Here is a 15,298-nt window from a genome sequence, read left to right as displayed (position 1 = left end):
AAATAAAGGGAAAAGTCAGCCAACTAGAACATCATAGAAATCCTCAAAAGCCATTAAAACTAACCCATCCAGTATAAAACACTGTAAACTTTTCGATGCACTGAAACTCTGTCAATGATACTGTAGGGGGCTTGACTGAACGTTGGCATCGAAAAGTATCAAGGTGTAAATAAAACAAAGTTTTCATCAATTGATAGTTTTAATGAATTGGCAGATCAAAACAGAGCTACAAAGTACTAGTTTGCTTCCTGTCTAACTGAATGTCCCTTCTAAATTTCTTTTGCTGGCTTAGTGTCCTCTACTCACCTGTTAAATGTTGGGATTTCCTCTCTTCTATCCTCATTCTACATTCTTTTCCTTCAAAGTCTTCTCTACCCCCATCTCTTCAACTGTAACATCTCTGTGGATGACTTCTATATCTATACCATTAGCTTCTAAACAAAAACAAAACAAAAAAATCAAATAACTAACAGATAATTCTCAGCATGGCTATACCTTAACCTACATGAATCTTCTCCCTCTTCTCCTCCCTCTTTCATATCCCATCTCTTTAAGTGAAATCATCCTCCTCTTAATCACCTCAATTAAATATCCCAGTCATCCTCCAATCCACCCTCTTCTTCAATCCCTAAAGGCAAATCACTGACTTCTGTCCATAGTACCTTCATAGTGTTTCTGCCTCCTTTAAGTCTTCTTCATTCCACCACTATTGCCTTTGTTCAGAGAGCCATCATCTTCCCCTCTCAGGGAAGGTCACCATCTCCAGCTCAGAATAAATCCTGATTCACTAAATCAGTCATGGAAATACACTTTTCCTGAAAATCGTTAATTTAACTCTCACACAGAAAAGTCCGCTCCTCTTCCAATGTGCATACCAGGCCTACAGCCAAAGAGCTGATCTTGCCACCATCGAAACAAAGTCCATTGGCAAACTGGGAAGGGTAAAGATGCGGACCTGGAGGACTAACTGAATCCATCAGTCCTGGAGTTGCCCTTTCTCTGAGTCTCTTGTTTTATGATGCGAATTTTCCTTATTGTTTAAGTAATCTGAAGTAGGGTTTCTCTTACTTGCAGCCAAAAGATGCTCTAACCGAACAGCCCCATGAGTCAGTGCACAGGCTTCTCCCCTAACTCACCTTTCTGGTTTCAGGCCTCCTGATAAATCTTTCTTCACACTACTCTCAGAAGTACTCTCCTGGGGGATGGGGACTGATCCTTATGCCGAAAAGTCTGTGACCAGCGCTATGCGCCACTGGCATTCCAAGACCTTGCAGGGCCAGCATGCAACACTCCATGCTCAAGAAACTCAGCTAAGTCTTCTAGGGCTTTAGCACAGCAGGGAGCTGGAAACCACACAGCTGCTGAACAGGCTGTAAAGGCCCCACGCCCTTAAGGGCACAAGCGACTCCCATTTCTGAGTGCCAATCCAAGGAGCTGCAAATGGGCTTTACCCTCACGGTTCTGGAGTCCACTTGAGGCACACATCTGCCCCAGGTCCCCTAACTCTAGGAGCTCCTCACTCGTGGGCCCCCTGTTACAAGTGCCTGCCTCCCAGCTGCCATCCACTTCAAGACTGGACTAGAGAGACCCTCAGCACCCAGCGTCTCCAACTAAAGTGGCACGTGACAAGTGGGCACAGGCACTTCCAGTGACGTCATGCCCACCTGGAAACGCTGCCTGCCTGATTCCAGCTTGGGCTTCCTGAGACTGGCGGGAAACTTCCTACAGCTGGGGAGGCCCAAGATCCGAGTCCAGCAGCTACAGGATGCAACAAAAAATACAGAAAAAGCGAGAAACCCGAGAAACTCTCTAAACATGGGCCCCGCCGTTCCTTGCACCGGGGCATCTCCGTGCCATCTCCACGGGACTCTCCTCACCCTGGCTGAAGACAGGAACCAGGAGCGCCCGTCAGGTGAGCCGCAACCTTGAGCTCGGTACAAGCAGGAAGTTCCCTTCATTCGATCCCGACTGACTTCCGGTAAAGACGTGGGTCCCAGTTGCGGGCCGAATCGCCTGGGTGCTCAGGGACACTAGCCTCAGCCCACGGGAAGTCCAGCATCTCTTTTAGTTCAACAGACAGCAGCTTTTCTTCTCCGGATTGTTGCACTGTCAAGAGCTTCTGTATTCTTATTATATTTTTTTTATTTTGTTTGTATTTTGTTGTTTAATGACAGAGTAAGTCAAGACTTTGTAAGGGAAAACTTCTCACTCCTCCCCCTGGTCCCCACCCTCCCTGCAAGAATTCAGAAGGACTGCTGACTGTAATAGATTCCCTTTTGTAAATGCTACAACAGAATGAAACAACATGATACGGGCAAAGTCCACTTCAACCAAAAGAACAACAGTCTGGTTCAGATTTTTATTTTAAAAAATTTGATCATGTCCTCACTGTTCCAAAACAAAGAAACAAAACAGACTACAGAAGCACCTCCACCATCTGTCCCCAAACAACCTTCATCTCCCTCTACTCTCCCTATTCCTGCAGTCCTCAAGACTTCCCTAAAACCCATACCTACACCTCAACTCTTTCCTACTAAATGCATTTGCCCTTTTTGGCTGCCAAACTCTTTTTCTGTTTTGTTTTCCTTACATGGCATAATATAAAGTTAGTCTCTCCAATTTATTTCTAACCATTTCTGCCTTAGTGTCTCAACTACCCAAAAGTCAATGATGTATGTATTGGGCCTCTGCTAAATAATGGTAAAATAAAACTACTGCTGCTTCCCTTAAGTGAAGACAGACCACAGACAGCTACAAAACAATGGGATAAGAAGAACCGCACATGAGGTCTATAGGAAAAAGAAGAAAAGCAACAGACTAGGTGAGATACTGAAGTCAGAGAAGTTTCTCAGAGACAAATGGACACCCGAATTTAGCCTTGTAATCCACTAACAGACAAGATGGGAAGGGCATCCCAGGCAGAAGGAACAGCACATACCGTCTCAAGAGGGCATGAAGGATCAACCTTTTAGGAAATTCAAAAATTATGGATGATAAAAGGCATGTGAAAGAGGTGAAGAAGAGGTGCTCAGAGTAAGCAAAGGCAGTTTAAAGATACTGCATGCCATGCTAAGGACTTCAGACTTTTATTTGTAGGTGGATGAAAACATGCAGGATTTAATCTTGAGAATGATATAAGCAGATTTGTATTTTAGAATGCTCTTTACTCCCATAGAAAGAACTGATTGAAGCCAGGAATGGCCATTAGTCAGCTATTGCAGCAGTTGAGAAACAGTAGTAGAATAAAAGTGATAAGTAAGTGGCATACTGACAAGACTAGGTGACCAGTTATATTCACAAGATTAGGGAGCATGACAGGGAGGATTCAAGTCCTCACATACCTCACATCCATACCATCAAGCAGTCCTGTTTTTGCAAACTTCAAAATTCATCCAATCTAATCATGTGTCACCTTCCCAAGAGTCAACACCCTCAATTCAAGCCATTATCATCCTTCATCTGGCTACTGCAATAGCTTTCTAACTGGTTAACTTGCATGCATCTATGGTCTGGTCTCAATATAGCACCCTGTCAAAACATAAGGTAGATCAAGTTGCTGCTCTGCTGAAAACCCTCCAACATCCCCTCATCTCACATGATAAAAGCCAAAGTCCTTACACGGGCCTGTTCCTCATGGCCTCTTTGACCTTGAACGAACTAGACATGCCTCCACATCCTGGCCTTTTCCCTGGCTTGTGCCTTTGTCTGGAATAATCTTCTTTCTCCAGGTGTCTACATCACAACTCCTGCAAGCTATTGTTCAAAATGTCTCTGTCTCCAATGAGAGCTACATGATATTTAATATTGTTGTCTCCCAGCCCCCACTGTCCCAACTTCTGATCCTCCTCCTCACTCTGTTCTACGTAATTTTGCCTGTGGCACTCTAACCTTTCAAATATCCTACATAATTTACTTTTATTTATTGGCTATTTCTTTTATTCAAATACATGAATTCACAAGGACAGGGCTCTTCTATTTTGTTCACTGATGCATCATAAGCACCTAGAATAGCACCTGGTCAATAGTAGGTGCTCAATAAATATTTAAATTAATGAACGTTTGAATAAATGAAACCAATACTTGGGGTCAGGAGTGAGTCATGGGAAGAATGCGTCAGGTATGTTTTCTGGAAATGACACCTAAGCTGAGCCATAATGAGAAGAAATTAAGCAAGCAAGTAAGTGGTCTGGCATTTCCAGAGATGACAGCATGAGAAGACAGGAATGCAAAGAAGAGCAGAAGAACAGTGCTATGGACAGAATGTTTCCCCAAAAAATTCATATGCTGAAGCCCTGATCCCCACTGCAGTGGTATTTGGAGGCGGGGTCCTTGGGAGGTAATTAGGTCATGAGGGTGGAGCCCTCATTGATAGGGTTAGTGCCCTCACAAGAGCTCAGAGAAAGATTAGTGGCCTTATAAGAAATGAGAGAGGATCTGTCTCTCAAAACATTTCTCTTGCAAGAAGGCAGCCATCTGCCAACCAGAGAGAGGGCACTCCCCAGGAACTACATCAGCCAGCAGCATGATCTCTGACTTCCCAGCCCCCAGAACTGTGAGAAATAAATGTTTAAAAGTCAGCCAGTCTGAGGTACTTGTTGAAGCAACCTGAACTCACTAAGACCGATAAGCGTAAGCATTTTGCTTAAAAGTATGATAAACAGAACAAAACAATTTCTCATCATGTGTTTCTGAGGCTTTTAAAGTTTGAGAATTTTGCTTTATTCTGGTGGACAAAAGTGCAAAATCTTACTGGGCTGGGGATTAATATGTTCTGTTTGGCACAAAGGATTTGAATAGCCCTAAACTGATCTCATATTTAAAGCAGAGACTAGGAATCAGTCCGTTGTTCTGAGAGGAACATGTGGACTAGAAGTCTAACAACAGGGTTTCTAGCTTTGATTATTTCATTTACTTGCCACATAAACTTGCCACCAAATGTGGTTTTAGTGATTTTCTTTATCTCTTTATCCAACTCTATGCTTATTTGTACATTCGGTAACTATTTTTGAGCACCCAAAACATGTTAGATTTTAGAAATCTAAGGATGACAAAAACATGGCCCCTGCCTTTTCCATAAGCAGGTAGACAACAAGAACAGATGAAGATAAACAACATTAGTTATGCCTGACCCACCTATTTTCCAGGGCATTTATGAAGCTTAAACAAACTATATATTTTTTAAAAAAATATACAGCTCTATACAGAAGTAAAGTGCTAATATTTGAAGGCAGATATTCATTATAACAGTGCATTTGTCTATGTAGGCTGTTTTGAGTAGTCACTATGGAGCTTGATGAGGTATGTGGAAATACAGGGCCCAATAATCGAAAGTCAGTGAGTGAACTGTAACGAAAGCATTAATTTGTAGTTAATGAAGGATTAAGAAAACACAAACAATGGAAAAATAAAAACTGTACAGTGAGAGCTTAAGTATGTAGAAGACTATGTTTTAAATCATGACAAGCATATGGTTTCTGTGTCAATTTCATAACAAAGGACTGTATTTCAAATTGAGTACATTTTTCTAAGGTACAGTTGTTTACATCAAATGATCTAATTATCAAGTCTAAATAAAATAAATCTACCTATGTTTAAATGCACAATGAAAACAATCAGTGAAATTTAAGTGGAAGATTGCTAAGAAAAAATACTGAACATAAAAATTAGACTCAACTCAAAGGAAAAAAATAACTATATACCAAAAGAAGTAACATGGATTCCAGAGTCACTGGAACAGATAAAAAACCAAAACAATTTTACTCTCTGGGGATTTTTATTAGCTTGTTTTTCAATCATGGCAAGTATAGATGACCCTCTATTTATGAACTTTCATCTCTTGAAGTTCTTTATTTAGTTGTGCTTTTCAAATTGTTACACATTCAAAGATTAAAACTATATAAAAATATATAAATTGAGAAGTCTCATTTCCACCAGATTTCTCCCCCAAATACATACAAGTATGTTTTCCTGTGTATCTTACCAGTACTTCGTGTGGCAAATAACTCAACATTTTTGTAAATACAAGCAAAACACATCCATATGTGTGAACCACCAAGTACCAGCCTCCACAGCTGCATGATTGATGCAAAGCTTTTCTGAGCCAGCTGCTTGTGATAGGATTAGTCTGAATTTGTTAAGTGCCTACTGTGTGCTGGGCATTATACTCATCATTTTCCGTGTACTAAATCATTTGATCTTCAAAATAATCCAGATAAATTATTCTTACTATCCTCATTTTACAGAAGCAGTAAGAGGATTAAGAAGTTAGGTCACTTGCCAGACTTTACATAGCAAATGTGTACCTGAGCTATGTTTCAAAACAAATTAATGTGCCTACAGATATGGTTTAATGTGCATTCTCTACCATCTCTTCTGTCTTACTGCTTCTCCAAAGTTTACAAGTAAAACAGATACTCTAGGAGGCCAAAAATGGCTTCCTAAAAGATACCCACATCAAATCCCTGGAACCTGTAGAATATTGCCTTATGGCAAAAGATGAGATTATAGTTAAGTATCTTGAGAGGAGGAGTCTACCCTGTATTATCCAAGCAGGCCCTAAATGATACCACTTCAAGCTATTCAAGCTATTCTACACAGCATTCCTTCTAATCAAGGAACGAACTTCACAGCAAATGAGGTATGACAATGGACCCACGATCATGGAATTCACTATTCAAACCACGTCCCCATTTCCTGAAGCAGTTGGTTTGACAGAAAAGAAGAATTGTATTTGAAGTCTCAGTAGCAAGTAGGTGAGTTATCTTGCAGGGCTGGGGCAATGTCCTGTGGGAGACTGTTTATGTCCTAAACTAGTATCTAATATATGATACTGTTTCTCCCATAGCTGGGATTCATGGGTCCAGGAATCAAGGATAGGGAGGAACAGGAATAGCACCCCTTAATATTATTCCTGGTGATTAACCACTAAAATGTTCACTTCCTGTTCCCACAACCTTAGGCTCTGTTGGTCCTTAGCTTCAAAGGGAGGAATGTTTCTACCGGAAGACACAATGGCTCTACTGAACTGGAAGGTGAGACTGCCACCCGGCCATCTTGGGCTCCTCAGACCTCTGAACCAATAGGCAAAGTACTGGCTGGTGTGATTGGTCCTCACTGCCAAGAGGAAATGGAGCCGCTACTATTGCATAGTCTGGTTCCAGGCCCAAATCCTCTGTGTGATCTTTCACGTCCAATATAAGCAGTTACAAAGTTGTGCCTGGCAGCCTCATGGAGAAAAGCTGAGCCCACCACGCAATGTGCTTGGTGCACAGTCAGTGCCCTGCAGTTTTCCAGAAGGAGCTGCAGTTGAGGACTCATGCTTCCCTGACCCCTGGGCCAGCCATGCTCATTCATGTACCTTCCTTCCTTGTCCAGGCACCTCCATTCAGCAGCCTTTTTACTGGGGGCCCAGAGGAGGTACTTTTCTCCCCTTTGATTCAGTACTTTCCCATACCTAGCCCTTCCCCCAGCCAACAGGCTCATAAAGAAGCAGGAGCCTTTTGTTTGGGACTTCCCAGCAGTGAAATGCACCCCTCCTCTGAGCTGATCCACCTGACTCTCACCCAGTGCCATTCTGCAGGTGCAGCCAACACCTCTGGGGAGTCAGCACCATTTTATGTCTCTTGCTTAGACTGTTCCAGCAAATGAACAAAGGCTTACTTATTACTTTTGGTTTGGCCCCTTGTCCTAATCAACCACCTGGACACTTGATTGCTTTTCAGTTACACAAAGGAGGTTAGGAAGAGTATGTCTGGAATGCAGAATACCCCTTAGGGTATCGGCCACCATGCCCTGTGACTGAAGTCAATGGAAAACCAACAATCCCATTCAGGCAGGACTGTTAATGACCTAGGCCCCTCAGGAATCACCCTACAGGCAAAGAACCCTGACCAGCAGGCTGTGGTGCTCCCAGAGGGCAAAGGGAAAATGGAATGAGTAATAGACAAAAGTAGCTATACATACCAGTTAGGACCAGGCAGTCAGTTTCAGAAACAAGGGCTGTAATAGTTATGAATATTTCTCATTTTGTTATGAGTATGTGGGTGTGTAAATTTTTAAGCAATTATCTTTGCATTCTTCCTGCTCTTATCCCTTATCATCTAACATAAGATGCATAAATAACAGTTAACTTTACATCACAGTATATACGTTTCAGGATGTTAAGGAAAATAGTGAACACCAACCAAGAACTTCTGCATCCTCCGGGGAAAGGGTTAACACATTTTTGGTTGTAAGAAAGATAGCTGCATCATGTCCCGTGGAAGTATGACTCGGCGGCTGCCTTTATTTGGAGATTAGTCATAGTTTAAGGAGAAGTATATGAGTGCCAAGTTTACGGGGGTGATGACTGGTTTTATGTGGGAACTTGACTAGTCTAATATTCCCAGTTACTCATTCAAACATCACCAAGGGGTTGCCATGAAGGTATTTTGTAGGTATGAATAGCAATTACAGTCCATTGACTTTAAGGAGATGATCCTTGATAATCTGAGGGGCCCTACATACAATCATATATATCCTTTTAAGAGGGAGGCAGAGGAATTTTTGAGATAGAAGTACACAGAGGAGAAGGGGATGTGAAAATAGAGGCAGTGAATGGAATGATGCTGCCACAAGCCAAGGGATGCCTGGAGCCACCAGAAGCTGGAATAGGCAGGAAAGGACTCTCCCTTCGAGCTTCTGGAGGGCGTGCAGCCCTGCCAATGCCCTGATTCCAGACTTCTCCAGAATGATAAGAGAATGCACTTCTGTTGTTTTAAGCCACTAAGTTTGTGGCATTTGTTAGAGCAGCCATCAGAAACTAATATAGGTACTTAATAATAAAACATAGTAAGAAAAGAAACTGTATCTGAGGCATATGAGCCTGCTATAAACGGTCAGCCCCACAGAGGCATGACAATGAGGCAAGAGTCACATCCTACTTCCCCCCGTGAGCTAAGTAATAAGCTCTTGAAGCCGCTTGCTGTGTGGACTCTAGACCGACTGCTGCCACCAGCAGCTAACTAACCAGGCGGCTACACACTGGACACCATAACCCATACCCCGCAGTTCACCAATGTATAGTCAATCATTCATCAATCTTATTTCTCTAACCAATGAGAATTCCTGACAAACAGCTGTATCAGCCCACTCCCTGTCCCTCGTTTTGCTTTGGAAAATCTGCTTCTAACAAAGGCCAAACAAAACTCATATCCAAGATTACCCAGGTCTGAGTCTTCCAGGCTGCTGCCCTCACCCTGGCTCAAGTAAACTTTTTAAAATTATATTCTGTACCTCAACCTCCTCCTTCAGGTCAATCATATAATGAGAATCAGATAATATTGTAGAGAAAGATTGAGACAGTACATGCTTCCATTAAATTACTGCACAAATAAAACTAGTTTTTGTGGGGTTTTTTGAGATGGAGTCTCGCTCTGTAGCCCAGGCTGGAGTGCAGTGGCGCGATCTCAGCTCACTGCAACCTCCACCTCCCTGGTCCCGGTTCAAGCAATTCTCCTACCTCAGCCTCCCAAGTAGCTGGGATTACAGACAATAGCAATCATGCCCAGCTAATTTTTGTATTTTTTTAATAGGTACAGGGTTTCACCATGTTGGCCAGTCTGGTCTTGAACTCCGGACCTCGTGATCCACCTGCCTCAGCCTCCCAAACTGCTGGGATTATAGGCATGAGCCACTGCACCTGGCCAAAACTAGTTTTAAAATTAATTCTTATTCAGATGCCAAAAGTTAAAATGTCCTCCCTCCCCTTTGCCCAAAATATGAAACCTGTAACTCTTCAATATTCCCTTTCCCATTTCGTCATTTCCTCGGAGATCTGACCAGGTGTGGCAAATAGTCATGTCCCAGAAGAGAATTGATACTATGTATTAAAAGGCCTAAAACAAAGAAAGCAAACCTCTAATTTAAAATGTTAACAACATCCACCAGGATCAAATGATAGTTTAAACCCTGAAGCTACACAGAAATCATATTCTACATCACACTACCGTACTGTAGTTTACTAGGAAAACTGCAAGTAAGGTCTAGAAAGCCACCAAAATACATGATTCTTAACACTTTAAGTGGTTTTCCTTAAGAATGTTGGTTGGCTTCAGAGGTTGAAATACCAATTTGCTTCCTTTATTTGAAATTTGAGAAATACCTAATGTAGATGATGGGTTGATAGGTGCAGCATGTCACCACGGCACGTGTATACCTATGTAACAAAACTGCACGTTCTGCACATGTACCCCAGAAGTATAATTAAAAAACAAAAAGAACTTTGACAGGAAGACAACATTTAGAACTCGGTAATGTTATCTGCAGCAGACTTTCTTACACAGCTCTTTTATATTTGCCCTGAAAAAAAAAATGCTGAGCTAATGACAAAAGATAATCTTAGGGGACTTGGTCGTAAAATCTGAGGGCAGAGAATCAGCATGCAAGCAAGACTTCAAGTGGCAGTCCCTTTGGAATCAGCTCCTCGCACACTGTTGGGATCCATTCAAGCTCTGAGGGATGGAATTCCAATACTAACACGCCAGCCACCATGGAAGGTGAGCAACTCTAAAGGATGAGAGGAGGGGAAGTGGGAAAGGAGAGAGCAGAAGGGCGAATAGAACGTGAGTTTCTGGAGGGCAGAGATTTTGTCCTATTTGTTCTCATCCTAACACCTGCCTGTGGAACAGAGAAGGCCGTAAATATCTGTGGAGCAGGTCAATGCCTAGAAGATGCGGATGGAGGAATGAAAGAAAGAAGTAAAGACGGGAGGAACATAAACTTTTTGGAAGTATATAGGGGAGAAAGCAATTAGAATAATTCAAGGAGAAAGTTACATCCCAAAACCCAGCTCTCAAATTGAAATTTAATACGTGTCTCACCCACAACAGCAATTTAAGGAAAACAAAATGAGTAATTTCCTTAGGTCTTGGGTCCTAGATGGGGGTAAGTTATTTTTTGCTGTAAAATTTTAGTATGTATTCCCTGAACAGACAAAGAAATTTCTCATTCAATTTACTGTTTCATCTTACTAACACTAGTATGACCGATAGAAAATTTAATTATTGCATGTTTCATTAAGTAAAAAGTAGAAGAAACCTAGCAATTAGCAAATTCCAGACCCACCCAGTATTTGGAGGATTTCTCTAAATGTCAGATATGAATTATTTTTTTCCTATTTACCTGATTGATATGATAGAAGAACTAAGGTATAAAGACTCTGGGAAATTATTGTTCGAAAAAACAATGCAACACATAATTTTCGTATGTCTTCCAGGAAAGAACAACCATTATTTGTGGCCTTTTAAAATTCAAGCTGTAAACCACGAGGTTAAATGAGGTTAAACACCTCATGAAGATCCCTGCACACAGAAACATTCAGAAAACACTGCTGACAGATGACCGTCATTGGTATGGAGGGCTCAGAGATCTAGCAACCAAAACCCAGATTCACTACAATGCTTACTTTAAATTTAGTTTTTGTTACCACTCCTACAAAACTAGATGACACTATTCTATTTTAACTAGTATTAGCCTCTATATTTTTCTTATCATCAATAAGAAATGTATCTTCTGTTCTTTTTTTTTTTTTTTTTTTTTTTGAGACGGAGTTTCGCTCCTGTTACCCAGCCTGGAGTGCAATGGCGCGATCTCGGCTCACCGCAACCTCTGCCTCCTGGGTTCAGGCAATTCTCCTGCCTCAGCCTCCTGAGTTGCTGGGATTACAGGCACGCGCCACCATGCCCAGCTAATTTTTTGTATTTTTAATAGAGGCGGGGTTTCACCATGTTGACCAGGATGGTCTTGATCTCTTGACCTCGTGATCCACCCGCCTCGGCCTCCCAAAGTGCTGGGATTACAGGCGTGAGCCACCGCGCCCGGCCCGTATCTTCTGTTCTTAAGGTAATTTATAATGCTGGCAAATACCGCTCTAAAAAATTGATAAGTATTTGTAACTATATGTCTATACCTTTCAAACTAAGTCATTCTTAAAATTGACACTCGGTGAAAATATTCTCCTTCCCCATCTTAATATTAGCAAACAATTATCTTGGGGGTGGGTTTTATGATTTTACTATGTCCCCTGCTATCAAGTCAGTACTTTCAGATGTATTCCATAAAAAGGGGGAACAAACCCATATTATTCTCCCATTTTATAATATGTTATAGTTGTGAAATCCACATCTGAAATACGAGTACAGTGAAGAAAACATGGGTTCTAGGAGCAAACAGATGTGAGCTTGAATCTCTAATCCACAACTTACAAACATAACCGCTCTATGGACAATTTCCCCATCTACACTATGCAGTTCTTTTAAACGTCAAATGAGGTAATGAATGTTAAGACTCTAGCATCGCCCTAATACACAGGAAGTACTCAACAAATATTTGAAACAAATATTCATAAAAGTCTCTTTAAGTATCTTTATTTTTCAAATATTCTACCACCTGATGAAAGCATTAAGAAACCAGTTCTTTTCAAATCAGCCATGGCCACAAAACTAACGTATTTAACACAGATTAATATACTGCGAAAATATACAAACTCACTTGTACATTTCTGCACAAACTGCTGGAGTCCAAAAACTAAAAATTTCATCAATTGGAAACATACAGAGCATGCAAAATATCACAGGCCTTTAGACAGCTTCCAATTCTGTTTACAGGCAAGGTACAGGGAAGGTTAATTGGGTAAAAGGACTTGAAATGACAATGAATATCAGCTTAATAAGGTCCCATGTCACCGGCTCTGTGTTCACTATGGCACTCAGCACGCAGGACCTCCACAGGCTTGTGGAATAGATATGAAATTTCCGCAATTTTAGTTGTTCTCTTCAAGTTTTATTACTTTATATTTAAAATGCATTGGTTAAAACTTAAGAAAAATGTTTTACTTATTATTTCATTTAGCTTTAAGTAAAATAAAGACCATCAAAAATGAAAATGAACACTAGAACCTTTTTTTAAACTTTGAAAATAAGTTAATATTTTCTCAGGCTGGTTTGTGAGTACATGGGTATTCCTTTATTCACATGCTTTAAATTAATTACATGTATCCTCAGACACGTAACAGTCCCTGCCATAGAGACTGTTTGTTTTTGAACAGAAGGAAAGGAGGCCTTCCTGGAGAAAGGGAAGACAGGCAAATGGATGTATGGGAAAAATTATAAATTTGAAAAAATGTCACAGACTGACATTTTCTATATTCCAAGCTAAAGAACTTATCTGCAATATGGTATGAATTGCAGGTTAAGTAACAAGTTAGAAAGCAAGGGAATAGATTTTAAACAAGTCTAACCAACCAGCTGCTAAAAAAAGAAAGAAAGAAAGAAAGAAAAATTCAGATATATTTAAAACTCTATCTGTAGGTATAAATTTCATTTAAAGAAAAGGTGTACAGGGTTAAGAAAAATATTTCAAAAGGTAAATTGTTAAGTTTAAGTATGCCTACTTTATTATTTCAGTTTTTATGACAAACATAAAAAGTATACAGGACAATAGATACTTCTGAATGTCACTTAAAGAATTTGGATTTTCAGTTGTACACATCTGAGGTTGAGGAAAGTTACTGGCAAATACATTTCAACAGTGTTTATAAAAACTAGAAGAGGTTCAGACATAGAACACAGAGGGCAGGTTATACTGATTTACAATAAAGTAGTCATAAATCATAAATCAGAGTGAATACTCATTGGGTATTCACATGTGTTTTCCACAAAAATTTTATAAGGTAAGAATTATTATTCCCTCCATTTTACAGAGGATGAAACTGAAGCAGAGAGAGGTTAAACATCTGGTCACACAGCTAGTCTGTGGCAAAGCTCAATTAAAACCCGGGCGTCTGCTTCTAGAGTCCCACTTGCAGTCACAAGAGTAGAAATATATACTGAATCAAATTGAGCCATAATGCAAATTCATAGCAAACATAAAGAGTATATGCTTTTATTTTTTACCCAACAAGCACCTTTTGAGTGCTTATTATGTGCCAGGTGCAAAACTGTAGCCTCCTTTTTAATTCAAGTAATGCTAAATTTACAATCTGTTTCGAGTAGACATTAAAAATGGCTTAAGTCAAAGAAATATTGGTTTTTAAAAAAAATAAAGTTTAGACATTTAATTACAACAACCATGATGACATCATATATTTGTATGTAATTTCCCCTCAGCTAACAAAATATTTAAATCAAAATAAATTAGAAAATGACACAGAGTTGCTTTGCCCAGGTACTTTCTCATTGTATTGTATTAGCCATTTGGATTATAAGAATAGCAAAGCAAGAAAAGAGGTATTTTTATTGGGAAAAAAAGAGGAGCAGAGGGTAGTGCAAAAGACAGGAAATCAGAAGATCACGTGTAATTCATTGAAAATTTGGTAACATGGAAAAAAGGAAATTGTGTTGCAGCCATATCTATAAGTTTTAATAGCCAGCACAAAGGGGGCTTTTCTTTCACAGCAAAAAAAAAAAAAAAAAAAAAAAAAAAGTAGCCACATGGATTTCAAGCATTTTCTCTGACAAGTATTTTCATTGTGCCTCTGTTATTCCTTGAAGACAGAAACTGGAATGAGGTTTCAGGTTTGCACTTGGAATAAAATTAGCCTGACTGTATAGTTGGTGTCAATGTAGAAGTTTGTTGACTGGTTTGTTTGCTTTGCTGTACTCTGCTCTACTGCTGTAAAATCTGTCAGGCCCAGCTGCCGTCTCCCATCCAAAACCCAAGTTTCCCAATAAAAAGAACCACAGCTGTATGGAATGGGTCACCAGAGATTTGAACCTCCACAAGCATTACTCATCTGGTCCTGCCCTGCTCTGCAGTCTTGGCCAAAAGGCAATGTCCAGTTCACCTCCTACTTGGGACACCCAAAATAAAGAGCTTAAACAACTCTTCTAAACATCCTTTTTTTTTTTTCGTCTTTTAAAAAAAAAAAAGTTAAATAAGCTATTGAATGTATTTTAGCCCAATATAAATTAAGGATATAATTTACCTAATATTGCCTTGAATGGGGTTTTATGCTGCTTACAAGAAGAAAGAAACTAAGAATCCATAAAGCTGACCAATTCATTCAACAGTGCTTTTTATTTAAAGGCTCTATTAAATGTCCATCCCGGAAAGACTAAATATCCATTTTAAAACACAAATAGACAGAAAAAAAAAAAAAAAAAACCACTCCCTGTAGCATTGGTTTTAATTCAAATACTTACATGTTTATGATAAATTTAGAAGTTCAAAATGTGCTAAGCTGGATGCATCATGATACCTGACTTCAATCTATACTACAAGGCTACAGTAACCAAAACAGCATGGCACTGTTACCAAAACA

General features: G+C 40.1%; 1 protein-coding gene across 5 annotated transcripts in view; it reads right to left on the bottom strand.

Moving 5' to 3' along the window:
* PDE10A (phosphodiesterase 10A) overlaps positions 1-15,298 on the bottom strand; it is a 661,629-nt gene that overhangs the window by 247,115 nt on the left and 399,216 nt on the right. Inside the window, exon 1 of one of the 5 annotated variants that reach the window (XM_012451005.3) lies at positions 307-1,424. The exons of the other annotated variants lie outside the window; for them this stretch is intronic. Within the exon in view, the coding sequence (XP_012306428.1) occupies positions 307-343 (37 nt within the window). The 5' untranslated portion in view covers positions 344-1,424. Of the gene's footprint in view, positions 1-306; positions 1,425-15,298 lie in introns of those variants that run through there. 5 annotated transcript variants of the gene reach the window in all.

The sequence above is a fragment of the Aotus nancymaae genome, unplaced genomic scaffold (genome assembly GCF_030222135.1).
Source record: "Aotus nancymaae isolate 86718 unplaced genomic scaffold, 86718_ANA_hifiasm-v0.15.2.pri h1tg000040l, whole genome shotgun sequence".
NCBI classification, from domain to species: domain Eukaryota; kingdom Metazoa; phylum Chordata; class Mammalia; order Primates; family Aotidae; genus Aotus; species Aotus nancymaae.
This window is presented reverse-complemented; position numbering and strand designations above follow the sequence as displayed.